The following is a 23,324-nucleotide window of genomic DNA, read 5'->3' as shown; positions in this document are numbered from 1 at the left end:
AAAAAGTACCTCAATAGGTCGTATTTCATGCGTGAGTGGTTTTGCATTTTTTGACATTTCAGACCAAAATCAGTTTACTTTGATGAACGCAAAGTGCTCCTCAACGTTGGGTTGTGAAATAATTCTCAGCTGGGAGATACTGTACCAACTACAGTGCAGGGATGAACATTAACATTAATCATTCCACTCCATCAACCATCTCGACTTTCTTCTTCAACTCTCCATATCATAATCTTCTCCAAGAGACAGACAAGAAGACCCTGATTTATTACGAGTCAGAAACAGACAGGTGTTCGTTAATGATTTCTCTCTTCCTCTCCCTCCTCCTCTCACACGATCTACCAATGGCTACAGCCCCGGGCAACTTTTGACTTTTATTTGATCTCATCTCCTCCCCCTCTTCCTCCTCACCCCTTTTCACCCCTTCTTCTGTACTCTCTCCTCCCTTTTTTCTGTCCTATTTCATTCCTGCCAGCCTAACTTTTTCTAATACACCCTCCTCCCTCCCTTCTTCTCTTTTGGCCATGTTCATCTTTGAATTGTTATGATTGCTGTGCGTTCCTCTGCCATGGCCTGCAGGAAGAGTGAGTTAGTACATGTCAGCGAGCACAGGTATGCACTGTGGACACTGGCTGGTTCCTTCGCCAACTGCTGGAGTGAGAGGGGAGACGCTTGCATGCATTCAGAGGAAGGCTCCACTCCAGCCTGAAGGTAACGAAGTAGCAAAGCAGACACGGCGACATGGCACGTGATGGGGGTGCACGTGATGGGGGTTCACCTGAAAGACACAGCTGGATGTTTAAAGCATTTCTGTGTGGTTCACCTTATATACACACTGGCTAAGATATAGGCAATGCAACTTTGTTTTTAGGGGTACAAAATGATTTGCCATTCAAACCTATGACTACTTTGAAATCATAATTTTAACACACCTAATGCCTTTAATCTGGAAGTAGTTTTTACGTTAAGTTTTTTTCACAGGAAAGAAAATCTCAGGCAACTCTGAACCTTTATCAACCCATTTTCCATCAGCAAAAATGCGAAACAGTTAGACGTTGACCACTGCTGGTAAAACTGCTGTCCTGAGTTAACCTACCACCATTTCTTTATGTTTGTTTGGAGAACATGGCTGATACGGGAGCAAGCAGGCAACAAAAGAGATGAGAGTCAAAGCAAGCCATGGCAGCTTCTTTCTTTCAACACCTCACAGTCTGACATTTGGTAAAGGCTGCAAGCAGGCGCACACACACAGCCAGGGGCATTGATTGCAGTCGATCTTCTTGCATGGTGTTGCAGATGCACACATGCACAAAGACTGACTTGCAAATGTGCACTTTTGCAATGCAAGGATTTGGACTTGTTTTGAAATCTGTGTGTGTAAATGCACGTCTCTCACACTCAAATAGCTCACAACCCATGAACATGCGCAGAAGACACACTTTTGCCAAAAAGGTATATTACTAACACATTGTTTCTCTTCTACGCACTTCCATAGAGGACCAACATTTACTGTTTCCAAGTCTGTCCGACTTTTGTCCCTTTCCATGTAAAGGCAGGTGCTGAAATGAGATACTAAATAACTATTAGAGGAAGGGCAAGAGAAGGGGAGGAGAATAAGAGAAAATAAGAGAGCACTTCCCCAACAGTAGCAGAGAGACAGAGGGAGGGAGGGAAAAGAGGCGAGAGGGAAGGGAGAGCAGAGGAGCTTAGAGAGGGGATCTGCATTGTAAGTAGCTCTGAGAGCAGCAAGTGGTGGCAGTTTTTTTCAACCTGTTTTTGTTTTCGTGAGAAAAGGAGCAAGAAGAACAAAGAGGAGAAGAGCCAATCAGAAGACACACTTTTGAAAAGCCTGTGCTTTGTTTTGTTTTTTTATAAAAAAAGAAACGCCAAAGGAGGAGAAGGGAGGAGAGAAGCCGGGAGGAACACAAGGCAGCAATGGATAGCATAGTGGCTCAGCCTGACCCTGGGATGGCCTGGATTCACACACTGCTGCTGGCCTTCATCCAGCACAGACACTAGGCTGCGAACGCCAGTGAGGTACAGTACTTAATAACCAGAAACAATAACTCTCAAATGACAAATTAAGCAATCAAATCTACCTTAACTTTCTACCGTCCTTCCAGCAAATGTTATTGGGGAATTGTGTAGCGGTGAGTGAGAGTTGAGCTGTGCTGTCTGGCTGAGAGTTTAGGCTGTACTTTGTGTGGTGCACTTGCTGAAAGAGTAACTGGAGCTTGTCAGGTGCGCTGCCTTTATCTAACAACATAAACATTTGTATAAATTGTTTTTATATAGGATGGTGTATTTTCTCTACCATCATGAATAAAGACTTTCATATGCAGGTATTGAAGGGCTGAAATATTAAATTTGACAGTTGTATATTTGACAAAGGCTGCATATTGCCAACTACTCTGCTCAAGTATATACACGTATCGTGCCCATGAGATTATTAGCTTCTCTATTCATTTATTCCCTTTGAAGAAGTTGCTTCTTGCATCAGTAATGTTTCCAGCAGCTCCCTGGGCATTGAGCCTTAAATGTGATGGTTACAGTGAAGCAGTGAGTTGTTGCAGAGCAGGGCAGGTAAGTGCATGTCTGGAATATGTTAGATGAGGGGTTGTTAAAAACTGTACATGGCTGAAACTTGGCGCCGCAGCTCACACACTCTGCTTGCTTCTCTTCTGTTGGATATTTTAGCATAAGACTCAAACACATTTTTTGCCTGTGGCACCAGGCAGAGAGATAGCCTCTGATTTGCCTTTGTCTATGTGAGTGTGCTTTGATGCTTGTATTAGCCACTGCCTTTAAATGTGTAATTGTTCACGATATGTGATACTTTGGAAGCTTCTTCTCATTGTGTCTCATGTCTGAAGCAGCTTGCACACCTACTCTTAACATCTTCCAAACACCACCAGCAAGTGGGTGAGCTGAGGTGAGGACTGCCTTTCTGTCTGTCTGCCTGATGACTAAGTGTATTGTCATGTGAGATGACTGCTGCTGCTGTGTGTGTATGGATAGTCTGGTGATACATATTTTGACTGGAGCACAATAAAGTAGCTGTGAATGTCTATATTATCAGATTTACTATGGTGGGACTATATATATGGGACTAACGCACTATCTGCATGTTGGGTAAATGTGTACCAGAACAAACTATAAATCAGGACTTTGAACTTTTTTATTGCCATTTATGACAAGCGGGGGATCCCCTGTGTGATAGCAGACATCTGATAAGATTTTTCTGAAGAGTCATCACATTGGGAAGAAGAGATTTAAGACGACTGGTGTCCTTTAGCTGTGATTGAATTTCCTCGCCTCCAGATTTAAATTCACTCTGCATGCCTGCTCACATCACATTCAAATTCATAAATCATCTTGCCACAGGAACCCTCCCTCTTCCCACTTCCTCCTTCCCTCACAACAACTATACACCTAGAGAGCACCTGCCCCATCACCTGCCACTCAGACAGCAGCTGTGTGAGCAAATGAGTGTGTGTATGTGCCTGTATGTGTGGGAAAGATAACCAGGATGCTTCACATCCCCCTCATCCCATCTCATACCACTCCGAATTTGTCTCGCATGCAAATTCTTGCAGTGCTCGTTATTAGTTTTACATCCATGTGCACACACATGCGCAGCAGCTACCCTTACCCTGACTGTTTTTTCTCTTTTCTCTGCTCTGGCCTGTTTTCCTGTAAACTGGGCTAATATCATGAGGCATCACTGACTTGAAACAACCTGCCATTTAAGCATGAGTGAGACTGCTATTTTAAAGAGACTCAGTCACTTTCCTACCCTTTTTGTTTGTGGCCTAGATAGCAGCAGCTTTAAGAGTCTTTAATAGCAGCCCTTGCTCCTGCACGTGTATCGCTGAGTTTCTGTGTTTGTCTCCTGCCTCAGCTTAGCAATTTCAGAGGAATGAACATGCCAAGTCATCCAGGGAATGTGGAAAAGTGTCTCTGTGTATCAGAGGGTCTCATCTATAATGGTAGCTGGACATGAACTTGTCTTGAAACCTAAACTTTAAAACAGACCACCTACTGATTTAAAAGCCTGTGCATTTTGTTAATATCAATAAAGTTTGATTTTTAGATAAAGAAGTTTGATTTGTTAGGCAAGCTCTTATTCAGCTCTAACTCCTATAAAAGCATACCTTTTCAGACAGCAGTGCACAGGTTCAGTCATTTATTAGTTAATCTGCTTGTCAGGGAATATTTGGCTCATGCATGAAGGTTAAAACGGACAGAATTTAGAAATTTGAGCCTGCGGTCATGTATGCTGAGCATCGCCTTGCACACCTGTCTAGCGCTGGAGCCCTCAGGCTATTTCATATCATGACTTGGCCAATATAACACAGTATGTGTTTCACATTTTTACGCAAGATAATAAGTTTCTGGTTTTGGGGGCTGAAGAATGCTTCTTCACTAGAATATTTTTTTTGTGCCTCATTGCTCCTCTGAAGGAGAGAAAAAAAAGCTGAAACCAGGTGTTGCTCTCACATTAAGCAGCAGAAACTCCTTTTTTTTCTCCTTTTCACAGTCATTTAGCTCACTATCAAATCATCACTCTAATCCCGATGAGGCTGCTGGTATTCGTTTTGAATAGTTTATAGCTTTAGGCCCTGGCTAAAAAGGAATCATCTGTGGATGGTCATTCTTGGTTAGGTGTGTTCCACTTTTACTCGATCACATTTCAAAACAACATATGACTTGTCCATACCTGTCCAGATAATAAAGGAGAGAAGTGGAGTAGGGAGGTGCTCGTGCTTCAAAGGGAAAAAGTAGAGCAGAGACTTAGAAAAGAGTAACAAAGAGCGTGTGAATGAAGACACGAGTAGATGAATGTAAGAGATGCATCAGCAATTTGATATAAAGTAGGTCAGGCTTTTGAGGGCATCAGTAGCAAAGAATCAGATTGGAATCAAAGCGCTTGGACTGACAGTTTGAGTACAACAAACCCAGCTTCCTACTTTTTAACGGATCAAGACCAGAAATGAGGAAAAAATCTAAATAAACCACAGCAGGGCCTTCTTTTAATGTCACTTTACTTTCCAACTAAAGCACTTTAGCAACTTAGGTGCTGAAGAAAATGAATAACTTGAAATGAAATATTTAAAGGAAATAGTTGATGAAATTCTCTTCTTGTTGTCAAAAAAAAAAGCCATTACGTCTGTTCTTTTTTTTTTACTCAAATTCTTTTGGTTCCCATAAAAAAAAAAAAGGCCTACAAAAAAAGCCTTTAAAAAATGAATCACAAATAACAGTTAAATATTTTTCTAAAACAGTTAGGCGCTCTCTGGTTTAGCAAACACTAATTAGAAAACAAAACAGCATTTATTGGAGACTATTTTCAGAGGTGGGGTAATACTGTGTTTAGTGTTCTGGTGTTTACAGCATCAGGATGGTGTATGCAGTCAAACTACATGTTTATGGTAATGAAGGAACATGGCAGCCAGCACAACAGTGGTAGCACTCATGAGCTTTTAACATAGACGGTGCAAAGGATCACAAAGTCACTGCTAAAAGTGAAGCCGATGAGGAGGTGTCTTGAAGTGCTCTGACATGTTATTGCCATTGACATGAGTGTGATTCACTTTCAAACCCTAGTTTTTCATGATGGCATTACATTGGCCTCCAGTTCTACTGTGAGGAACCTAACTCACATGTTAAATGTGTCATTAGTGACTTTCTTTCATTTGAGCAATAATACCAAGATCAGAGGCAACCTGTGATTTAAGTGATGCTGGTCTATACATTTATCTTATTCAGGCTGGAGTACTGCAATGCCATCTTAGCTGGGTGTCCAAATGGTTTCCTGAACATGTTTCAGCTGATCTCAGACATTGAGTCTGGAGTACAGACTGGTACCTTCAGGAGAGATCACATATCTCCCGTTTTGGCCCTTTCTACATCGGCTCCCCTTGAAGGTTAGAATGCTATTTGGAATCTTCCTTACTACATGTAAAGCTCTAAATGGCTCCATTTCATATTAAATATCTAATAGTTCCCCTCAACCCCATAAGATCTCTTCATTCCCTAAATACAGACTTACTTGTGGTTTCCAAAATTTTTAGGTCCAAAATGGGAGGCAGAGATTTCACTTTTCAGGCCCCTCTCCTGTGGAACCAGCTGCCAGTTTGGATCTAAAACTTCAGTGCTGGAACAAAGCTTAAAACTTACCTTTTGTGCACTCCTTGTTGTATATTTTTTCTTTTGGCTTTTCTTTATTGTTTTATTGCTGTTTTCATTAATTAGTTAATTGATTCAATAAGTATGATCATTCTTTTACATTTTCATATTTTGTTTTTATTCCTTGTTTTTTTTATTTGCTTTACATGAACAGTGCTATTTAGATAAAGATTGACTGATTTATTGATTGATCTCTGGCTCTAGAAAGATTAAGATAATAACTGAATCATAGTCAGTGGAAAGCTATAGAGCTGTGTGATGCAGAGGGACACAGTTTAACATGTTTTGCATACATTGAAAATGTTGTTATGTTGTCATGGGACAATTTAGTAAAATAACAGTACATATCGTGTTGTTTTTTTGTGTGTCATGCAGAATCTCTAAAACATTTAGCCCCCAGTTTTTTATATGTGAATATTGGCTGCTCACTGTCTGCTTCATATCTATGTCAATTAAATATATCTAAGTTTTGGACTGTTGGTTAGACAAAAGAAAACTTTTCAAGATATCCCTCTTGGCTCTGGGATGTACATGATGGGTATCCCTTCAACATTCAAACTGTATCATTCATGCTTTTCTATGTTTAAATAAGGGGAATATTTAATCTCTTGGTTTTAACTTTTCAAATGTTCATATAACTTGCCAAAACATCCTAAATCAACTCTTCTCTTTTAAGAATCTCATTGTATACGGATAGCTATTGTCTGTCAGAAAGTACTGATTATGAGATTTTCTGGATTTACTACCCTTTGGATCCTCAGTTCTCCATCAACTTGGCAGCTTTTGCTACTTACGACAAAGCACCATAATTAGATCAGGTTATTTCCATAAGTTTTGTCAATAGGTCCTTTGTGCCTTCGTCGACCTGACTGTGTCTCTCCAGTGTATGAGCTTATCTGACTGCAGCTGTCATGGTGGAAGAATGAGGTGAAGGAAGGGGGAGGTTAAAGGTCCAAAAGTTTTGGTGTTTACGTGTGAGATGGTCACCATTTTTTCAGCCTTTTAAATGAGTGATTGCTGTTTGTCCGTTTCTGTTAGCAAGAATGCTGCCGGGCTAGACAAGGTCAGGAAAGCCCTCAGTGCTCCTTGTCGCTTTCAATCAGAGACGGATAGATACTCATGCACAAACTCTCATCCAGGTGGACCTTGTGTGGCAAAGCTTTGTGCAATTGTAAGCCAAGTTGTCAGCATGCACCCTCATGATGTCCCAGAAGGTCGTGGGCAAGTTGCCTGAGGCTTTAGAGTAGGATTAGGAGGACCCACACCATGTGTAAACATTTGGGTAACCCTCCCACCAGCCTCCTCTGTAGCCTCTGGGGTGCTCACCTGTCTCTGTATGTGGAAGATAAACGAATACCAAGGAACTCCAAGACCTGACACAACTGAGACATGTGATCGCACAAAAAAAAAAAAAGTACTTCACCTCGGCACCTGGTGTGATTTCTCTGATTGGAATTATTTATTATTTATTTTGGCTTTGAAAGCTATTACAGTACCACATATATACTGCCTTATTTCAGTGAATGTATTTGCAATGTAAATTTAAAATGGTGAACAGAATTAAATTCAATGTATCCTAAATATCCATTAGCTCCGTCAGGGCAAATCTTAACTGGAGTGCATTTCAAGTGATACCAGTAATATCAAAAGTACAACTAGCTAGAAGAAAAACCTGCTTACACATAAAATAATGAAAATCTTTGAGTTTTATCAAAATGTTCCTAGTTGCTTATAATTGTTATAATGTAAATATATCATAGTATGTCAAAAAATTATTAGACTGATGACATAAAGAACATAAAAGATACGGTTTGGAATTGAAAGTTAAAAACCATCTTTTTTTGGCACTTTAAGAGAATCTCATCACTTTTCTTGTGCTGACAGAAAATGTTACACTGACTACTTTCACAAAAAACAGAGAGCTCAGGGAGAGTGGTTTTCCCAGAAGTGACGCTGAATGATGTCATGTCTTGTTTCTGCAGACAATGCTGGGCTCTTTAGTCTACTCTTGGCAATTAGTGGTCTGATGTGACTGAGTTAAACTACGATCTCGCACATACACATGAGCTGGTCACACCACACTGTTAGGACACTCCAGTCTGTCTGACCAAACACACTAGACTTGTGCTCATGGAGAGAAGTGTGTATGTGGTAGGCAAAAGAGCAAACTGCATGACATTCTAAAGGGTTTACTTTTCTTGTGGTAAGACTGACAGATGTCCACTGAAAACAACTAAAAATTACAAGTAAATAAAGTTAGGTTTCACATTCATAAGAAAATTAGCAGTGCTCTGCTCTGAGACGCTGGGGACTATGTACACTGAGGACCCTGATTGACCTCAGATCTCAGACAAGCTTAAATGAACCACACTAATTAGACAAACACATTTTTATTTTGATTGAACCCACTGCTTAGATGCTAAATCTAAAGGGTATTTTTTTTTAATCAAAGCAGACAGATAGACACGCAGTCTTCCAAAAACTTAACAGTGAATGGGTGACGGGGACGATGCTACAAGTTGGTTGAATGCTGATTGGCTGAAAGTAAACTTGAGCTGACAGGGGCCGAGAATAAATTTCAAAACAAAGAGAAAGAAGTGCCAGAAATGATCAATAGCAAAGAAGCAGAGATGATAAGCTCAGACAAGAGCTGTACTGGACAATGTAAAAACACTGTTTAACTCCTTGTTAAAGCAGATCTTTGTCTTTTGACATCTGCATCTTCCAAATCATGGCGAATCACAGGAGAGGTTCATACCTCAGACTGTTCCACATATTTATGAGACTGTCCCCAGTTGGTGGCAAAATGCTATAACATGTAGACAAAGATTTGCAAAGCCCCAGTGCAGAGAACTTTATTTATCTTTATTTTGACCTCTCTGTCTGTTACTCAGAGAAAGCAAACAGAGTGGGAGGGTTTGTCACAAGGGTTTAACAAAGTATTTCTTTAATCTCAATGCTGTGATTGACTTATTGTCAGAGAGTACAACACCTGATCTATCCATCTAAAAACACGTTTTTCAATTATTTTTGTCAGCTCTAGGCTTCAGAGCTGCATGTTTCTGAGCTGTGGTTACTGGACTGACCAATCTGTCAAGTGTCTGTTGGTTGTCGTTGCCCCTTTCCTCTCTGTTTCCATACTTTCAAGGCTGATGTCTGCCCTCCATGAGTCTAGTTCTCCTGGATATTTCTTCCTATTCAAAGAGTTGTTTTTTCTTCCAACTGTGACCTAATGCTGCTCAAAGAGAATAGTTGAGTCTGTGTTTTGTGCCCTGAGAATACCTTTTGTTGTTAATTAAAACTATTAAACTGAAATCAATTGACCTTGATTTAATTAAACTGAGGGGTAGTCTGGTGGTTTGGTGATTATCTGTCGTCTAACAGTGAGAAGGTTCTCAGTTGAAATCTTTGCAGGAGTCTTTCTGGGTGGTTTTTGCCTTGGGTTGTTGAGTTGTGCCTATGGGTTCTCTCCATTTACTCCAGCTACTTTCTACACTCCAAAACAGGCATCCTAGGCTATTTTGTAATTCTGAATTGGTGAGTGTGAATGGTTGTTTGTCTTGTTTGTCTCAGTGTTGGCCCTGTGATGGGCTTGCAACATTTCCAGGGTTTACCCGGCCTCTCTTTTGATTGTAGCTGGGATCAGCTCCAATACTCCTGCAACCCTAACTAGGATAAGGCAGGTTTTGAAAATAAACAAATTAAATTAACAGATTTTTTTAAATGGCATTTTTGTTTTGGTCGACATCTGAATAAAGCTTTTTATAAGAGGGATCTCTCTTTAAAAGCTTTTTTCCCTGGAAATCATCCATTTAAAATCATTGCTCAGATCAACATACCCTAAGCAGCTTGTTCCGCAGAGCAAGACCAGAGAAACTTAGTCTTTGATTAGCTTTTCTGGGGACTTTTTCTTATTTGCAGATTAATAAACTTTTAGTTCATAAAAAAAACACAATCTGATCACCTGAGCAGTGTATTTTAAATATTAGAAATTTCAGTGTTTTGTCAGGATTAGTAGAATTTTAAAGTAAACTGCAATTCAGGAGAGAGTTGTGATATGTAGTGGAGCTGCCATGTTTTGTGAGATTAAGAATCAGAGGAAACACTTAATCTCAGCCAGACTTCTGGAGAATTTGTCTGGGAGATGTTCATCTTTTTGTTAATGAGGTATGTTAATGTCTGATCAATTGAACCAAGCAAATATCTACTACCATCTTTACAACAGTGGTTGCCACGACACTCCCAAACATTATTGTAAACAGTGCAGAAATGTATGTCTTCATAAACCACAATCAGCTTCTGCAATGAATCTATTTGTTTTAACATCCCTTTCCCCCCCGGCAAACACTAAACAAACTTTAATTATGTGATTACACAACATTTGGTTCTGTTGAGGAGCTGAATCAGCAGTGGGTTTATGCTCATATTCATGTGATATACTCCATTGAAGGATTATTCTGAGACCTTTAAAATGAAAAATACCACAATTGAAAAGATGTTCCTCATATGGCTGCTGGCATTAAAGTCATGCCAGAGTGCCATTCATTAACTTCTATACGCAGACACAGCGTCTTAGAGCAGCCTACTGAAATTACAGGGGAAACTCTGGCAGCAAAGTCCATAACAATCACAAATAACACCCTGCTATGACAAGGGAAATTACACGTCTTAGGAATTGAAATTTTAATAGCGTGATATAATTGTATCAGTGTGAGGAATGTGCAGTACAGTTGGATGCTTTCATGTTTTGGTAAATATGATAGTGAGGCTTGTTGTCAGTTCTTAGGCTCTTTGAGGTTCTTGATCAAATAAGAAGATAACTAATTTTTTACTAAGCGTGTTGATTTATGATGACTTGGCTGTTGGTGGAGGATTATGCAAACATCGATTATTAAGATTGTGATGTAATTATGGCAGTATTGACTCTTTTTTTGTCTTGAAAATGCACTGTAAATAATTAATATTTGATCTCACGTGACAGGCTATACATAAAGGTAAGTCCAGTTTAAGCAATGCTGCATATACAGCAAGATTATACCATAAGCAGAAAGTAATCACATGCAGACACCAATAAGCTTGAGTCATTATACGGCAGTGGTCTGGATGTATTTATATGGCTCACTGGCTGCACTATATGAGTGGATCAGTATAAGCAGTTCCCACACCCTCTCAGGTGTCCTGTGCTCAGGGCAGCCTGGCCCAGGTACACAGATAAAGACTGTCTTTGTTTGCAGCAGGGAACAGGTAACCATTTGTGCCTGCCTGTGTGTGTGTCTGTGTGTGGTGTGCGTGTGTTTGCGTGTGCATGCATGCATGCAGACGTGTGTGTGTGTGTGTGTGTGTGTAAGAGAAACAGAGAGATAGGATTGACTGGCTTGCTTACCTTTGCCGCGAGAGCAGGTGTGGCTTTTCAACTCACATTCACAGCGTACGGCACATGTGCAACCGATAAAAAGAAAGGTAAACTGTGATTTCCAGTTTGTGATTCCTCAGGCAAACAAGGAACGTTGTCTGTAAAGACGTATTTTCATTTTTAGAAATAATTATGTATTTTGAATTGAAGTGTGCTCTCAGATGTCAGTATGCAGACAAAAAGCAGTTTTAAATGTAGTTTTGACAGATATCACCATCTCACAATACTACTTTAACAAGGCCCATCGTCCAGAAATGTTTGTGTCACGTAATCAGCAGCTAATGCAAATAAAGAATGAAAAAAATAAATAGAATGTGAGACAACTGGTTAACCTAAAGTATTATTGAGTATGTATTTGTTTTTTTTGTTTTTTTAGCACCTTCTGAAATTAAAAAAAGGCACCCCAGGAGGAAAATAACACTGAAAGTGGTTTATTGTGGCCAATTTTGAGATGCTAATGGATAAGCTCAGTCCTACATAACCCAGTGCTTTAGCTGGTAACAAAAATGCCAAAAAAGTTAACAACACATGAAATACAGAATTAGTATTTGAAGTCTTGTAAACCAAAATTTAATTTACAATAGATCCCAAAAAGCATAGCAAAAGGGAAAGTGAGACATTTTACTGTTTCAGGAAAAACAAAAATATTTGCTCATCTTAAATCTGATGGCAACCACACGTCTCAAAAAAGACTTGGATGGGGCAAGAAAAGGCTGGAAAAATAAGTAGTGCTAAAAAGAAACGTGTTGCAACTAATTGGGTTAGTTGCCAACGGGTCAATAACATTTCTAGTTATTAAAAAAAAAAAAAACTCAATGAGGCAGAGTCTCTCAGAAGTAAAGATGGAGAGAGGTTCAGCAGTTTGAAAAAAAATGCTTCTAACAATTGTAGAACAATTTCAGAATAACTCAACTTAAAATTACAAAGATTTTGAATATTTCATCATCTACAGTCCAGAATTCCATCAAAAGATTTGAAGAATCTGCAGATTTGTGTGCAAGGGACCCGGCCGTAAATCAGTACTGAATGCCTGTGATCTTAAGGGCCTCAGGCAGCTCTGCATTAAAAACAGACGTGATTCTGTCATGGAAATCACTGCATGGGTTCAGGAACACTTCCAGAAATCACTGTCTGTGAACACAGTTCACTGTGCCATCCACCAATGCAGGATAAAGCTCCATCCAGCAAAGCAGAAGCCCCTCTCCTCTTTAGTTAAAAAAATCCTGCATCTCTGATGTTATGGGGTTACATTAGTGCTGATAGCAACTTGCACATCTGGTGAGGAACCATCAATGCTGAAAGGTATATACAGGTTTTACAGCAACATATGTTCTCATCCACATATTGTTGTCAGGGAAAGCCTTGCATATTTCTGCAACACAATACTAAACCATACACTACATCTATCACAACAGCATGGCTTTGTAGTAGAAGAGTCCAGGTGCTGGACTGACCTGCCTGCAGTCGAGATCTTTCACCAGCTGAAAACATTTAGAGCATCGTGAAACGCAAAATACAACAGAGAAGACCCAGGAATGTTGAGCAGCTAGAATCCTATATCAGACAAGAATGGACAACATTCCTCCCCCAAAGGTCCAGCAACTGGTCTCCGCATTTCCCAGACTGTTGTTAAAAGATGCTATACTATATGCTATATTTTTTAGATGTACCGTTGCCATCAAATTGAAGATGAGCTCATATTTCTAATGATAGAGTAAAATACCTTACTTTCAGCAACTGTTATGTCCTACTGTTAATTTAAAAAAAAATCTTTTTTGAGATTTGCAAATCATTGCATTCTGTTTTATTTACATGCTCGAGTTTCACAGCTTGTTTGGAGTTGGGATTGTATAACAGAACCACCTGAGGGCTGCCTGTGAGGAAGTGACAAAATGGAGAAAAAAAAAGATGAAAGCCTCACTCTGTATCCTGCTCCTTGCATATCATGCTATATGTGTTGTATGTCAGTGTACCTTTACCAGGTGTTCAAGCCAGAAGTTGAGGATTAGCTGTTCAGGAAGCTGGAGGGTAAAAAGAGACGGAGCTCCACTGGTGTGTGTTTAAACAGCCTTCAAGGACATCTAACTTTACGACCACTGCTGGGTTTTAACAGGCGCACACTGTAAACATTCAAACAGAAAAGGTGCCTGCTATGTAACGTGGATTCAGGAAGGTAAACTAAAAAGCTGAACGATAGCTCAGTATGGATCTCAGGTAAAAGGTGAGAGTGCTGAGGATGAGCTCTCTTCCTCTGTCTGTCCTTCTGTTGTGGTGTTCTGTCTGGAGTTGATGTGTTGCTGTGTGTGCCGAGATGTTAAATACAGGGGCTGAATGCTATGTGGAGAGAAGTCTTTAATTAGTGCAGGAAGACACAGCTCAGGAGACACATAAGGCTTCAGTGTGTGCGAAGACTGGTCTTGACTGTTAAACATCCTGCATGTGTTCATAGTTTCTTGGTTTAGTCCAGAGGTGTCTGCTTAGTGAGTATGCCTTTGTGTGAGGTTTCATCTTTAAATGAAGCCTCGTGAAGCCACTTCCATGAGCGAAACATCCCCAGTCTGCATGAATAGTTTATTAAACTTTGTTAGAAACTCACTGCTTTTCATTCTAACAGAGAATACTGTGAAAGTATGTGGTGTAAGCAACAAGCTGACCGTGCTTGATTACAAAATATAGTGGTTTGTTGCTGTTTTGGTTTCTTCAGTTATGAACTGAAGAAACCTTTCCGATGAGAGAATCAAGAATTCGAAGCCCTGTTGCCCTTGTTTATGCTCCTATAATTACCATGACTTGGATGACTTAGAATCTACACCCACATCTAATGCACAAGTCTGTTTCTTGAGGAAGAACATGTGTACTCCTCTGTTGTATTTATATGGAAATACACACATTTTTCTAAATAGTTTTAAAGTGCATGTTGGTCCACATTTGTAATCACAAAACTTTTTTTGGTAGTACACTTATTTGGCAGCATTACCCAGTCCTAATATCCTTATTTTAAAGGTCACAAAACAAGACCAGGACCCACATATTATTCATAGATTAGCAGTCACACTTCAAACATAACAAGTGATATAAAAACCTGTTCTTCCAGTTTGATCCACTCAGATACTACCCTGTTTTCTCAAAAAAAGCTGAGATGTTATGTACAATGTAAATAGAAAAAGAATATGTCACATATATGTTTAAACGTCTCAGAAGAATTAGGTTAACTGGCAACAGGTCGGTAGCATTTTTGGATTAAAGAGCATCCAAAAGGCTTTCAGAAGGAACGTTGGGCAAAGGCTCACAACCTTGTGACAGAGTGTGAAGAAAAAGAATTTAGAGTTTTGAGAATCATATTTCACAACATAAGATCATATATTGTAGATATTATTAGTAATCTCTAAGACCCACGTTTTGAATTTGTTTGCATTTTTAATTTCTCTTGGTTACTTGAGATGAATGGGACATATTAAGTTTAAAATCTAAGCGCTGTCTTTCAACTAGAAAAATGATGTCCTCATATGGTCACCATGAGTTCCCATAAAAGTAATATTTAGAGAATCTGTACGCAAGGGACAAGGCTGAAAACCTGGACTGGATTCTGTGGTCTGGAACACAATGAAAATCATTACCGGTGAACACAGTTTGTCACTGCATCCACAAAGTCAAGTCAGAACTTTACAACATAAAATAAATGTTTGTAAGCAAGATTCACCAACGGCACCACTTTCTCTGGGCCTGAGCTCATTTTAGATAAAACCGACACAAACAAGAAGATTTCTAACTTTCAGCATTTTGAGTGTTGTCTGTTCTGTTAAATTAGAAATAGGGTACTTTTTATCTGCAAGTCGTTACATTCTGTTTTTTATTGGATTTTACACAACATCCCAACGTCTTCAGAACAGAGGTTCCACATGTCTCTGCAAGTAAATCCAGCCCACAACAATAAATAGTTTTCCATGTGGATTTTCTCAGTTTTGTTTTATAGTATTTACTTCAGAACAGTATGACATTATGGTCTTTTGTAAAAAATAATTTTAAAAAAGACATTGAGGGAAAATACTAAGATCAAGGTTCAGGTTTATTGTCTTAAAATATTCTTGTTTTTTGCTTTGCAATATCTATTAAAGGCACCAGTACACTTTAATATATCATTATCCTGTAAAACATTTTTTATGTCAATTAAGTGTTAATAATCATTTTTTTCCCTGTCTGTGGTTCCAGCTCCCATGTGCCTGTTGAGCCATGCTCCCTGGGTATGGATTCTCACATTTTCTTAATTTCCAACCCCACCTTCACGCTTTTCACTGCCAAAGAGAAAGGCCCAGCATGTGGATCCCAGGCTCAGCAGAGTCCCAGGCTGCTAGTGAGACCCAGGAGGGCAGGCCTCTCCTGCACCCATGTCATCACAAACACGTCGCTGTTTGCCAACAGGAAACGTTGGCTTTTATTGAACTACAACCATCAACGTCTCCAAAATTAAACGGCTTTGGCTCTCGGAGACCAAGCATTACTTCAGACGCACAACGAACAGCACGCTCTCTACCACTGAATGGTTTCAGACAGACGCTAAATGACCTGAATGACATGCAGAGGGGCTGCCACAGAGCAGGCAATGACCAAGAAATAAATTTGAACTCTCCTACACATACCGAGGATGACGTTGAATGTCAAAATGGCGTCAGGACTTCTTTGCAGGAGCAAACTGAGAAGCCACGGACGGTCACGACCGTTTGTCGTCCTCTCCACGCAGCTCTCAGCCTCCCTCTGTCCCTCCCCCTGTCCTCTCTATACACAAACAGAGACTCCTGGGAATCTCAATTACCTTGTTCCCCGTCCTCACCTGAATATCTGGGTTTTCAGGGCCTAGACTCCTCCCTGCCACAGAGGAGAACTTCACAAGGATCACTGAAAGAGAAGTCTATCCGTGAGTTCATTGAAAAAAATCAGGCTTTACAAAATCTCAACATGTTTTCTCTCTAATCTAATAAAGTTTTTTTTCTTGTCCTCAGGGCGAAAGATGCAGGTTTATTCTCCTGACAGTCCGAGCGATGAATCAGTCAGTAGCCCAATTCTCGAGGCGGACTACATCTTTCCTGGACCGTTTGCAACTTTCCTGGAGGAGGACCTCAGTGGATTATCCTCCCTGGAGGCCATTTCAACTCCTTCATCCACGGACGGAGCTGCAGATCTCCCAAGCCTCAGTCAGGAAGATATTTTCAATGTACCTGCAGAACCACTGCAGATAATAGAGGACTCAGAACCAGGAGTGGGGGAGGAGAGTGGGAGCATAGAAACATCACTTCCCTCAGGAGGGACCTTTTTGTCCCGCAGCCGTCAAGGTGACCAAGAACGGCGTCGCTTCTCAGCTTCAGAGCTAATATCAAGACTGCAGCTGTCTCAGAGGAAGAACTCGTTCACCTTGAAGCTTGGGAAGTCACTGTCTGCTCGGGTGGCCTCAAGGGACAGACAGGGCTCCAACAGCCTCAGCCCGCACCCTGACTGTGAGTGGACTATCATTAACTGAGATGTAGTCCAGGTGGATCCTAAGATAAGGTCAATCAGACAAGGACTTATTAAGGCAACAACCACAAAACAGCTTCAGTGTTGCAGAAAATGGTTGTCAGTTGTCAGTATTCTAGATAGTGACAATTTCTTTAGTGAATACAGAGTTTCCAATTTCATGGAATACACCAAAAAGAACATGTTTGTGTAAAACAGCTAACAAAATCAACCTTGTCTTAGTCAGTGAGCACGTGGTAAACACTGCAAGTCATAAGATAAACTCAAGTTCAGTTTCCAGAAAAAGTGCTGAGGATCCTGCACTAGCAATTATGTGATGAGCTGGCTCATGAGTACAGTGAGCTGCAGATGCAAGGGTGGCAATCTAATGCAACTCTCAGCAGGTTTGCCTTTTCTCCACACCGTCGCAGGAGCTGCCAGTGTGAAAGTGTTGGTCAGATTCCAAACATCAGCAGACCTGATTTGAAGTAGTGGCTTGTGCTTTTAGAGGAAAAAAAAATAACATGTAGAGGCAAATGACACTCTACCAGTCATCTCAAGATCTCAAGTCATCTTGTTTTTATTATCCATAGATAAGTCAAACTGCAGGCACCGCAGCTCAGGAGGCTCTAGTGATAGTGACCCCCACAGTCCTGTCGGACTGCCACCTTCACTGCCCAGCAGTGACAATGGGATGGCTTTACATCGTTGGAGCACAAAACTTGGGTAAGAAGTAGCTAAGTTTTCTACACAAAATCTGTCAAGATATAACATCATATGCTCATGTAATTTCACTTTTCTTCATAGAATGCGAAAGAAATCCATAGAGGAGGACGTGAGCACACTTCCATCTGTTCACTGCTCAAACCGACTGTCACGTTTTTTACCGAGTTGTACGTTTGCCCAAATGGGTTTCTTCTTTGCCATAAATCATTGAGACAAAGTCTTGCTAGCTTTTTCCTTGGAACAACTTTTGTGTGTCAACTTTTTGATTTTGCAGCGATCCTCTACCAGGAATACAGCGACGTTGCCATCAATAGAGAGATCCAGAGGCAGCAAGGGAAGGAGCCCGGCACGGAGGAAGAGGGGCTCAGGGATGAAGGCTCAGATGGGACGCCGTCTCCATCCAATCTGTCACCATCCAGCTCCTTTCGTTCCTCACGAGGCTCTGCTTTTGCACTGTGGCAAGACATACCAGATGTTCGAAGCAGTGGTCGACTTGACAACTTCAGCAACGAGGAGAGAAAACTACAGGAGGTGAATAAGAGTCTTTTCATTTACAGGGACGGAGCCATGGGGTTGCCAGGGTTGGCTATGGTTTTCATGGCCATCGAATGTAGCACAATTCACTTTTTTGAGTAAGCTAAACACAGTAGAAACAGTAAAAAGAAGCATAAAAAACAATACTAACCAATCATCCACCCCACCCTACCAGATCCCAACTCAAACCCACATCCAAGCCCAAAGCACATAATAGATTTATGTAATTAAAAACAAACAAATCAATACAGAGGACAATAGAAATGAGAATATGAGTTAAACAGTATAATATCTAGATCTATGAGGAAATGCCAAGGGCAGATAAAAGTACAGTAAAATTGTTCAAAATGGAAATAGTAAAGAAAAACTGACCATAAACATACATAGAATTAAATATAAGAAAAGATAAATGTGCACTTCATTAGAGATTAGATAAAAAGATAAACAAATAAATGAAAATAAATGAATAGATCAAGTAAATAGAATTCACTCAGACACCAGACAAGGAATTTGTTAAAAATAAACCCTACCAACAAGTAAATCCAGCTAAGACAAATAATGAAAATTTGAGCTAAGCAATGCTTATGTTTAGTCGTCGTATGCAGTTTGAATGTAACATGAATGTTACCTTTACACCATGCAAACACAAAGTAATAACCAATGGGATGATATTGTTTCTATCTTTATCAGCAGTTTAGAAAACTTAACATTAGAAACTGCTCCTGATTTAATTTTGCTCAGTTGATGGTTACATAAACGTGGTCTAATTAAGGTTTCTATAGATTCTCATTTTGACTGCTCCAGCTCTCCAGGAACTTGAAACACTGTGTGTTTTTCTCACCCAAGGCAAAGTTTGAGCTGGTAACGTCTGAGGCGTCATACATTCGCAGTTTGACAATTGCGGTGGACCACTTCATGTTGTCCCAGGAGCTCGCTGAGTGTCTTGGAACTCAGGATAAGCAGTGGCTCTTCTCAAAGCTGCCTGAAGTCAAAGATGTCAGTGAGAGGTGAAGTGACGTGCAGCTGATTGCCTTTGTGTCTGTGTTTAACCCCTCAGATACCAGCTCTCTTTCTCTAAGCGTACTTTCTCCACACACATTGTCTGTAGGTTCCTTCAGGATCTGGAACACAGGCTGGAGGAAGACATTCTCCATTTTGACGTGTGCGACATTGTCTTTGATCACTGTCCGGCTCTGAGAAGAGTTTATTTACCTTATGTAACCAACCAGGCTTATCAGGAACAGACATACCAGCGAATGTTGTGAGTAATAGTTTTTACTGTGTTTTAAATGTATCATCTATTGGAGATCTGAGCACACATCGTGCATAAAGTTCAATTGTCGTGTGCTGGAAGTCCAGCATTTCCTGTGAGGGTGTTCAAAGGTTACGTTACACCTGCATGACTTAACTTGCAGATGGTTCATCTTGAGTAAGCTGAACATTTTTTTTCTCAGGGTAAAAAGTACGCTGGAATTTTGATTCACTTTCATTAAAAGTCATTGAGAGGTTGCTCTAAATGTCCTCGCCTTGTCCTCTCAGGCACGAAAACCCTCGTTTCCCAGGCATCCTGGCCCGCTTGGAGGAGGATCCCATCTGCCAAAGACTTCCTCTGACCTCTTTTCTAATCCTCCCGTTTCAGAGGATCACACGGCTTAAAATGCTGGTGGAGGTACATGATTAAACACTCAATGCATAATTCATGGTCACACTTAAAGCCATGTCGAACGAAGCTGCAAAAAGAGAAATACTGGGACTAACTAAGCAATTTGCAGCAGCATTTTTTTCTTTTTTTCCTTTTTTTCCCACAACAACATGTGACAAAAGTATTGTTTACTCTTTACACATCTTCAAAACCATCTTTATTTTTCAGAATATCTTAAAGAGGACAACACCAGGCTCTCGAGATGAGGACACTGCTACGAAAGCTTTCAATGAGCTAAAAAAGGTGGTGATTATCATCTCTAATAGCCAGTTGGATGAGTACAAGTATAACAGTAATACAGTAATAACCATGTTGGTGTGCGTCCTCTTAGATCATCAAAGAATGTAATTCCAGTGTGCAGTCAATGAAGAGGATGGAGGAACTCATCCACTTAAACAAGAAAATCCACTTTGAGGGCAAGGTGACTGAATTTTGACTGTTCTTATCTTTTTGAACTTTTGTCAGTGTTCATGTATCTGATGTGATTTATTACAATACTCTGTAACTCTGTCTTTTTGCAGATCTTTCCTCTGATCTCTCAGTCCCGCTGGCTGGTGAAACATGGTGAACTGTTGGAAGTGGACACTCAGACGATGAGTATTTCTGGATCAAAGCTCAAACTGCCCACGAAGCCTGTGTACCTCCACTTGTTCAATGACTGCCTGCTGCTGTCCAGGAGGAAGGAGTGAGTGATACAAACACAACAAGCTGAAATAGTGCTCTATATAAAGACATGAAAAAAAAAGATTGAATGCCTGTTTTGCTTGTCATGTGAGCATGTGAGAGTTGGTCAAGTTCCTGGATCACTGCGATGATTTCTGAGCTTTGATAAGACAACCACAGTCTGAGTCTGAGCCACAGACAATAAAAATATGTTACACATATTAAAAAATGTTTGTTACAATTATATTTTAAACACGAGATATAATTCCTTTGCTTATTTGAATGATTTTCTTTGCACATTTTTATCTCGTTCATTTATTTTTTTCGTTTGCAGTCCTTTAAAAAACAAGAGGTAATAAACAGAGTGAGAACAGCAAATCAGCTTTTTACAGTGATTTGACCCCTCCTTGGCCTCGAAGGGACTCTGTTGTTTCCAAAAATGTTTCAACTATGACTGAAAGTTTAGACTGAAAACTCTTTGTATCTCCAGAGACTTATGACTTATGACAAGATGAGGAAATGACGTCTGTAAAACTCAATTTAGGAGCCTTTGAAGAGTAACAAAAATGGTTAAAAAAAAAATTATAATATCAAAATTTGGGAATTAAAATCTTTATGTTGGTTTCACTTGAATTGGGAAATATTTTGTAAGTTTGATTTTCAATCAAAAAGTAAGTTCTGTGCCCACAGTACAAAATACTTTTAAAATACTATCTGTCACTGCAGATTTGTCATTTAACATATTTGAAAACCATTCAAAACATGTGATACTTTCTGTCCAAGGGATGTGTCTGTAAGTCTTAATGGGGTCAAGACTTGTGGACATATATTACATATATTGAAATGTATATATACAGAGAAGTGGAAACTGGATTGTGTAGGTTGACACATTTGTTTTCATTCAAATCCATGCAGCCAAATATGATTTATGAAGTTTTAGCCTGTGTACACATCAGCATCAACTTGAATGAGATGTATCTGGTCAAGATATCCCTGAAGTATTAGCACTACCTGAGTAATGTATGCTCAATAAATTCCTTAAATGATCCTGAGTCAGGCTTTGGATGATGGATTTGACAAAATGTTGAAAATAGGTTTTCGAGAAAAAGAAAAAAACAGTAACAAAGAGACCAGGAGCAACGATGCAGATACAAACGCTAATACAAAAGCGTTTTAAAAAATGACAAGATATGGCTTCAGAGGTTCAATGTCATAAATGTGAAATACCTAGCAATGTAATTGCTAAAATGTGTAAAATGACATCTCTTTCCTTTCCAGTACTTGGAAGTTCATGGTGTTTGTACATGCCAAGATTGGAGAGTTGAAAGTGAAGGATCTCAGTCAGAAGCTGCAGGGTATCTCAGGCTTCATCTTCCACCTGCAGCTGTGTGAAGGGCAGCACCTGAAACATCAGATCCTGCTCAAATCACACACTGAGTGAGTAACTCTGTCAAATCACTTGTCAACAGTGATTCTTCAGGTCACTCTAACTGCCCTTGTTGGTTCTGTGTCCATCAAGGAGCAGCAAGCAGAGGTGGATCACTGCAATGTTCCCATCTGACCCACTTGAAGACATTGAGCAAGCCAGTGAAAATGAGGGTCAGTAGAGATCACAGGTGCACAATTAATCAGTGTAAACCTCTCAACCCTCTCATCCAAGCTTCTTCTAATCTCTTCTTCTTGCAGATATATCCCAGGTTCAGTGCATCAAAAGCTACCAGGCCCAAGAGCACGATGAGTTAACGCTGGAAAAAGCCGACATTCTTCATGCTAAAACCATCACAAGTGATGGTAAGAGTTTGGAAAAATTTTACTTTTCAGATAAACTACATTCCAAACTTAATCAAAGCAGCTTATGTTTATAAGATGTGTAGTTGTGGGTTTGATATCTAAGGGCTAATGTGTTTCACCAGGCTGGGTGGAGGGCATCAGACTGTCGGACGGGGAGCGGGGCTGGTTCCCCAAATCCTACGTGGAGGAAATCACAAGTCGCAGTGCGCGCCTCCGCAACCTCCGAGAAAATATCCGCATAAAATGTGTCACACAGAAACTGAAAGGGGAGGATTAACATTTTTTTACTGCAAAGACTCCACGTGGCAAATGTGCATTTCAGCGTTTTTAAGCTTCGGGATTTTTGTTTTAATTTTAGATGGATGTGGGGCTGGTGTGTAGCGTGCAGGTGCTAAAACAAGCCAACAGGTTTCATCATTCTTTGCATGGTTTCTAAACTCAGCAGTTTCCTTTAGCAAGCTAGAGAGTGCAAGGCTTTTAATGCTAATATCACATTTTAGTTTAAAGAGGTTTTTAACCAGTAAGAGTCTGTAGACAAAAGTCCACATCCAGAACATTTTTAACAGTTTTGCTACACTGAAGTTTTAAGTTGAACAGGCTTTCAATTTCATTTGAAAGTCTGACAACAAGTTAAAGAAAACAATAGAAGGATGCCATTTCCAAAATAGGCGAGAATCTCCTTAAAACTGTCTGCAGTGGTGTGAGAGGAAATTAAAATCTGATTACATTTTTTTTCCATGATTGAATCCATCCAGTGGTGCATTACTTATTTCTGGTCATTTGACAAAATCCTGACATAATTTATCCCTCTCTGTTATT

General features: G+C 40.0%; 1 protein-coding gene across 2 annotated transcripts; it reads left to right on the top strand.

The window, feature by feature from the left end:
* The first annotated feature begins 1,583 nt into the window (after positions 1 to 1,583).
* Positions 1,584 to 23,087, top strand: arhgef19 (Rho guanine nucleotide exchange factor (GEF) 19). Of its 2 annotated transcripts, none has more exons than XM_075476276.1 (16): positions 1,584 to 2,037; positions 15,812 to 16,514; positions 16,600 to 17,091; positions 17,683 to 17,815; positions 17,897 to 17,982; positions 18,090 to 18,346; positions 19,196 to 19,356; positions 19,458 to 19,610; positions 19,889 to 20,018; positions 20,220 to 20,294; positions 20,383 to 20,472; positions 20,573 to 20,736; positions 21,993 to 22,151; positions 22,240 to 22,313; positions 22,401 to 22,505; positions 22,628 to 23,087. In XM_075476276.1, exons 2-16 carry the CDS (start codon positions 15,833 to 15,835, stop codon positions 22,780 to 22,782), a joined length of 2,916 nt encoding a protein of 971 aa, XP_075332391.1. In that variant the 5' UTR covers positions 1,584 to 2,037; positions 15,812 to 15,832; the 3' UTR covers positions 22,783 to 23,087. The 2 variants fall into 2 exon arrangements, with proteins under 2 accessions (XP_075332391.1, XP_075332390.1); XM_075476275.1 differs by having other exon boundaries at positions 1,585 to 2,037; positions 22,234 to 22,313.
* Positions 23,088 to 23,324: the final 237 nt, after the last annotated feature.

The sequence above is a fragment of the Odontesthes bonariensis genome, chromosome 10 (assembly GCF_027942865.1).
Source record: "Odontesthes bonariensis isolate fOdoBon6 chromosome 10, fOdoBon6.hap1, whole genome shotgun sequence".
Lineage (NCBI taxonomy): Eukaryota > Metazoa > Chordata > Actinopteri > Atheriniformes > Atherinopsidae > Odontesthes > Odontesthes bonariensis.
The sequence above is the reverse complement of the archived record's forward strand: the minus strand, read 5'-3'. Positions and strand labels throughout refer to the sequence as shown.

Excerpts from the sequence above, each read along its gene's own strand:
- arhgef19 (XM_075476275.1), top strand. The coding sequence starts at position 15,833 with ATGCTCCCTGGGTATGGATTCTCACATTTTCTTAATTTCCAACCCCAC. Across the intron at positions 17,092-17,682 it reads CCTCAGCCCGCACCCTGACT|ATAAGTCAAACTGCAGGCAC; the intron begins GTGAGTGGACTA and ends TATTATCCATAG. Across the intron at positions 18,347-19,195 it reads AGGAGAGAAAACTACAGGAG|GCAAAGTTTGAGCTGGTAAC; the intron begins GTGAATAAGAGT and ends TTCTCACCCAAG.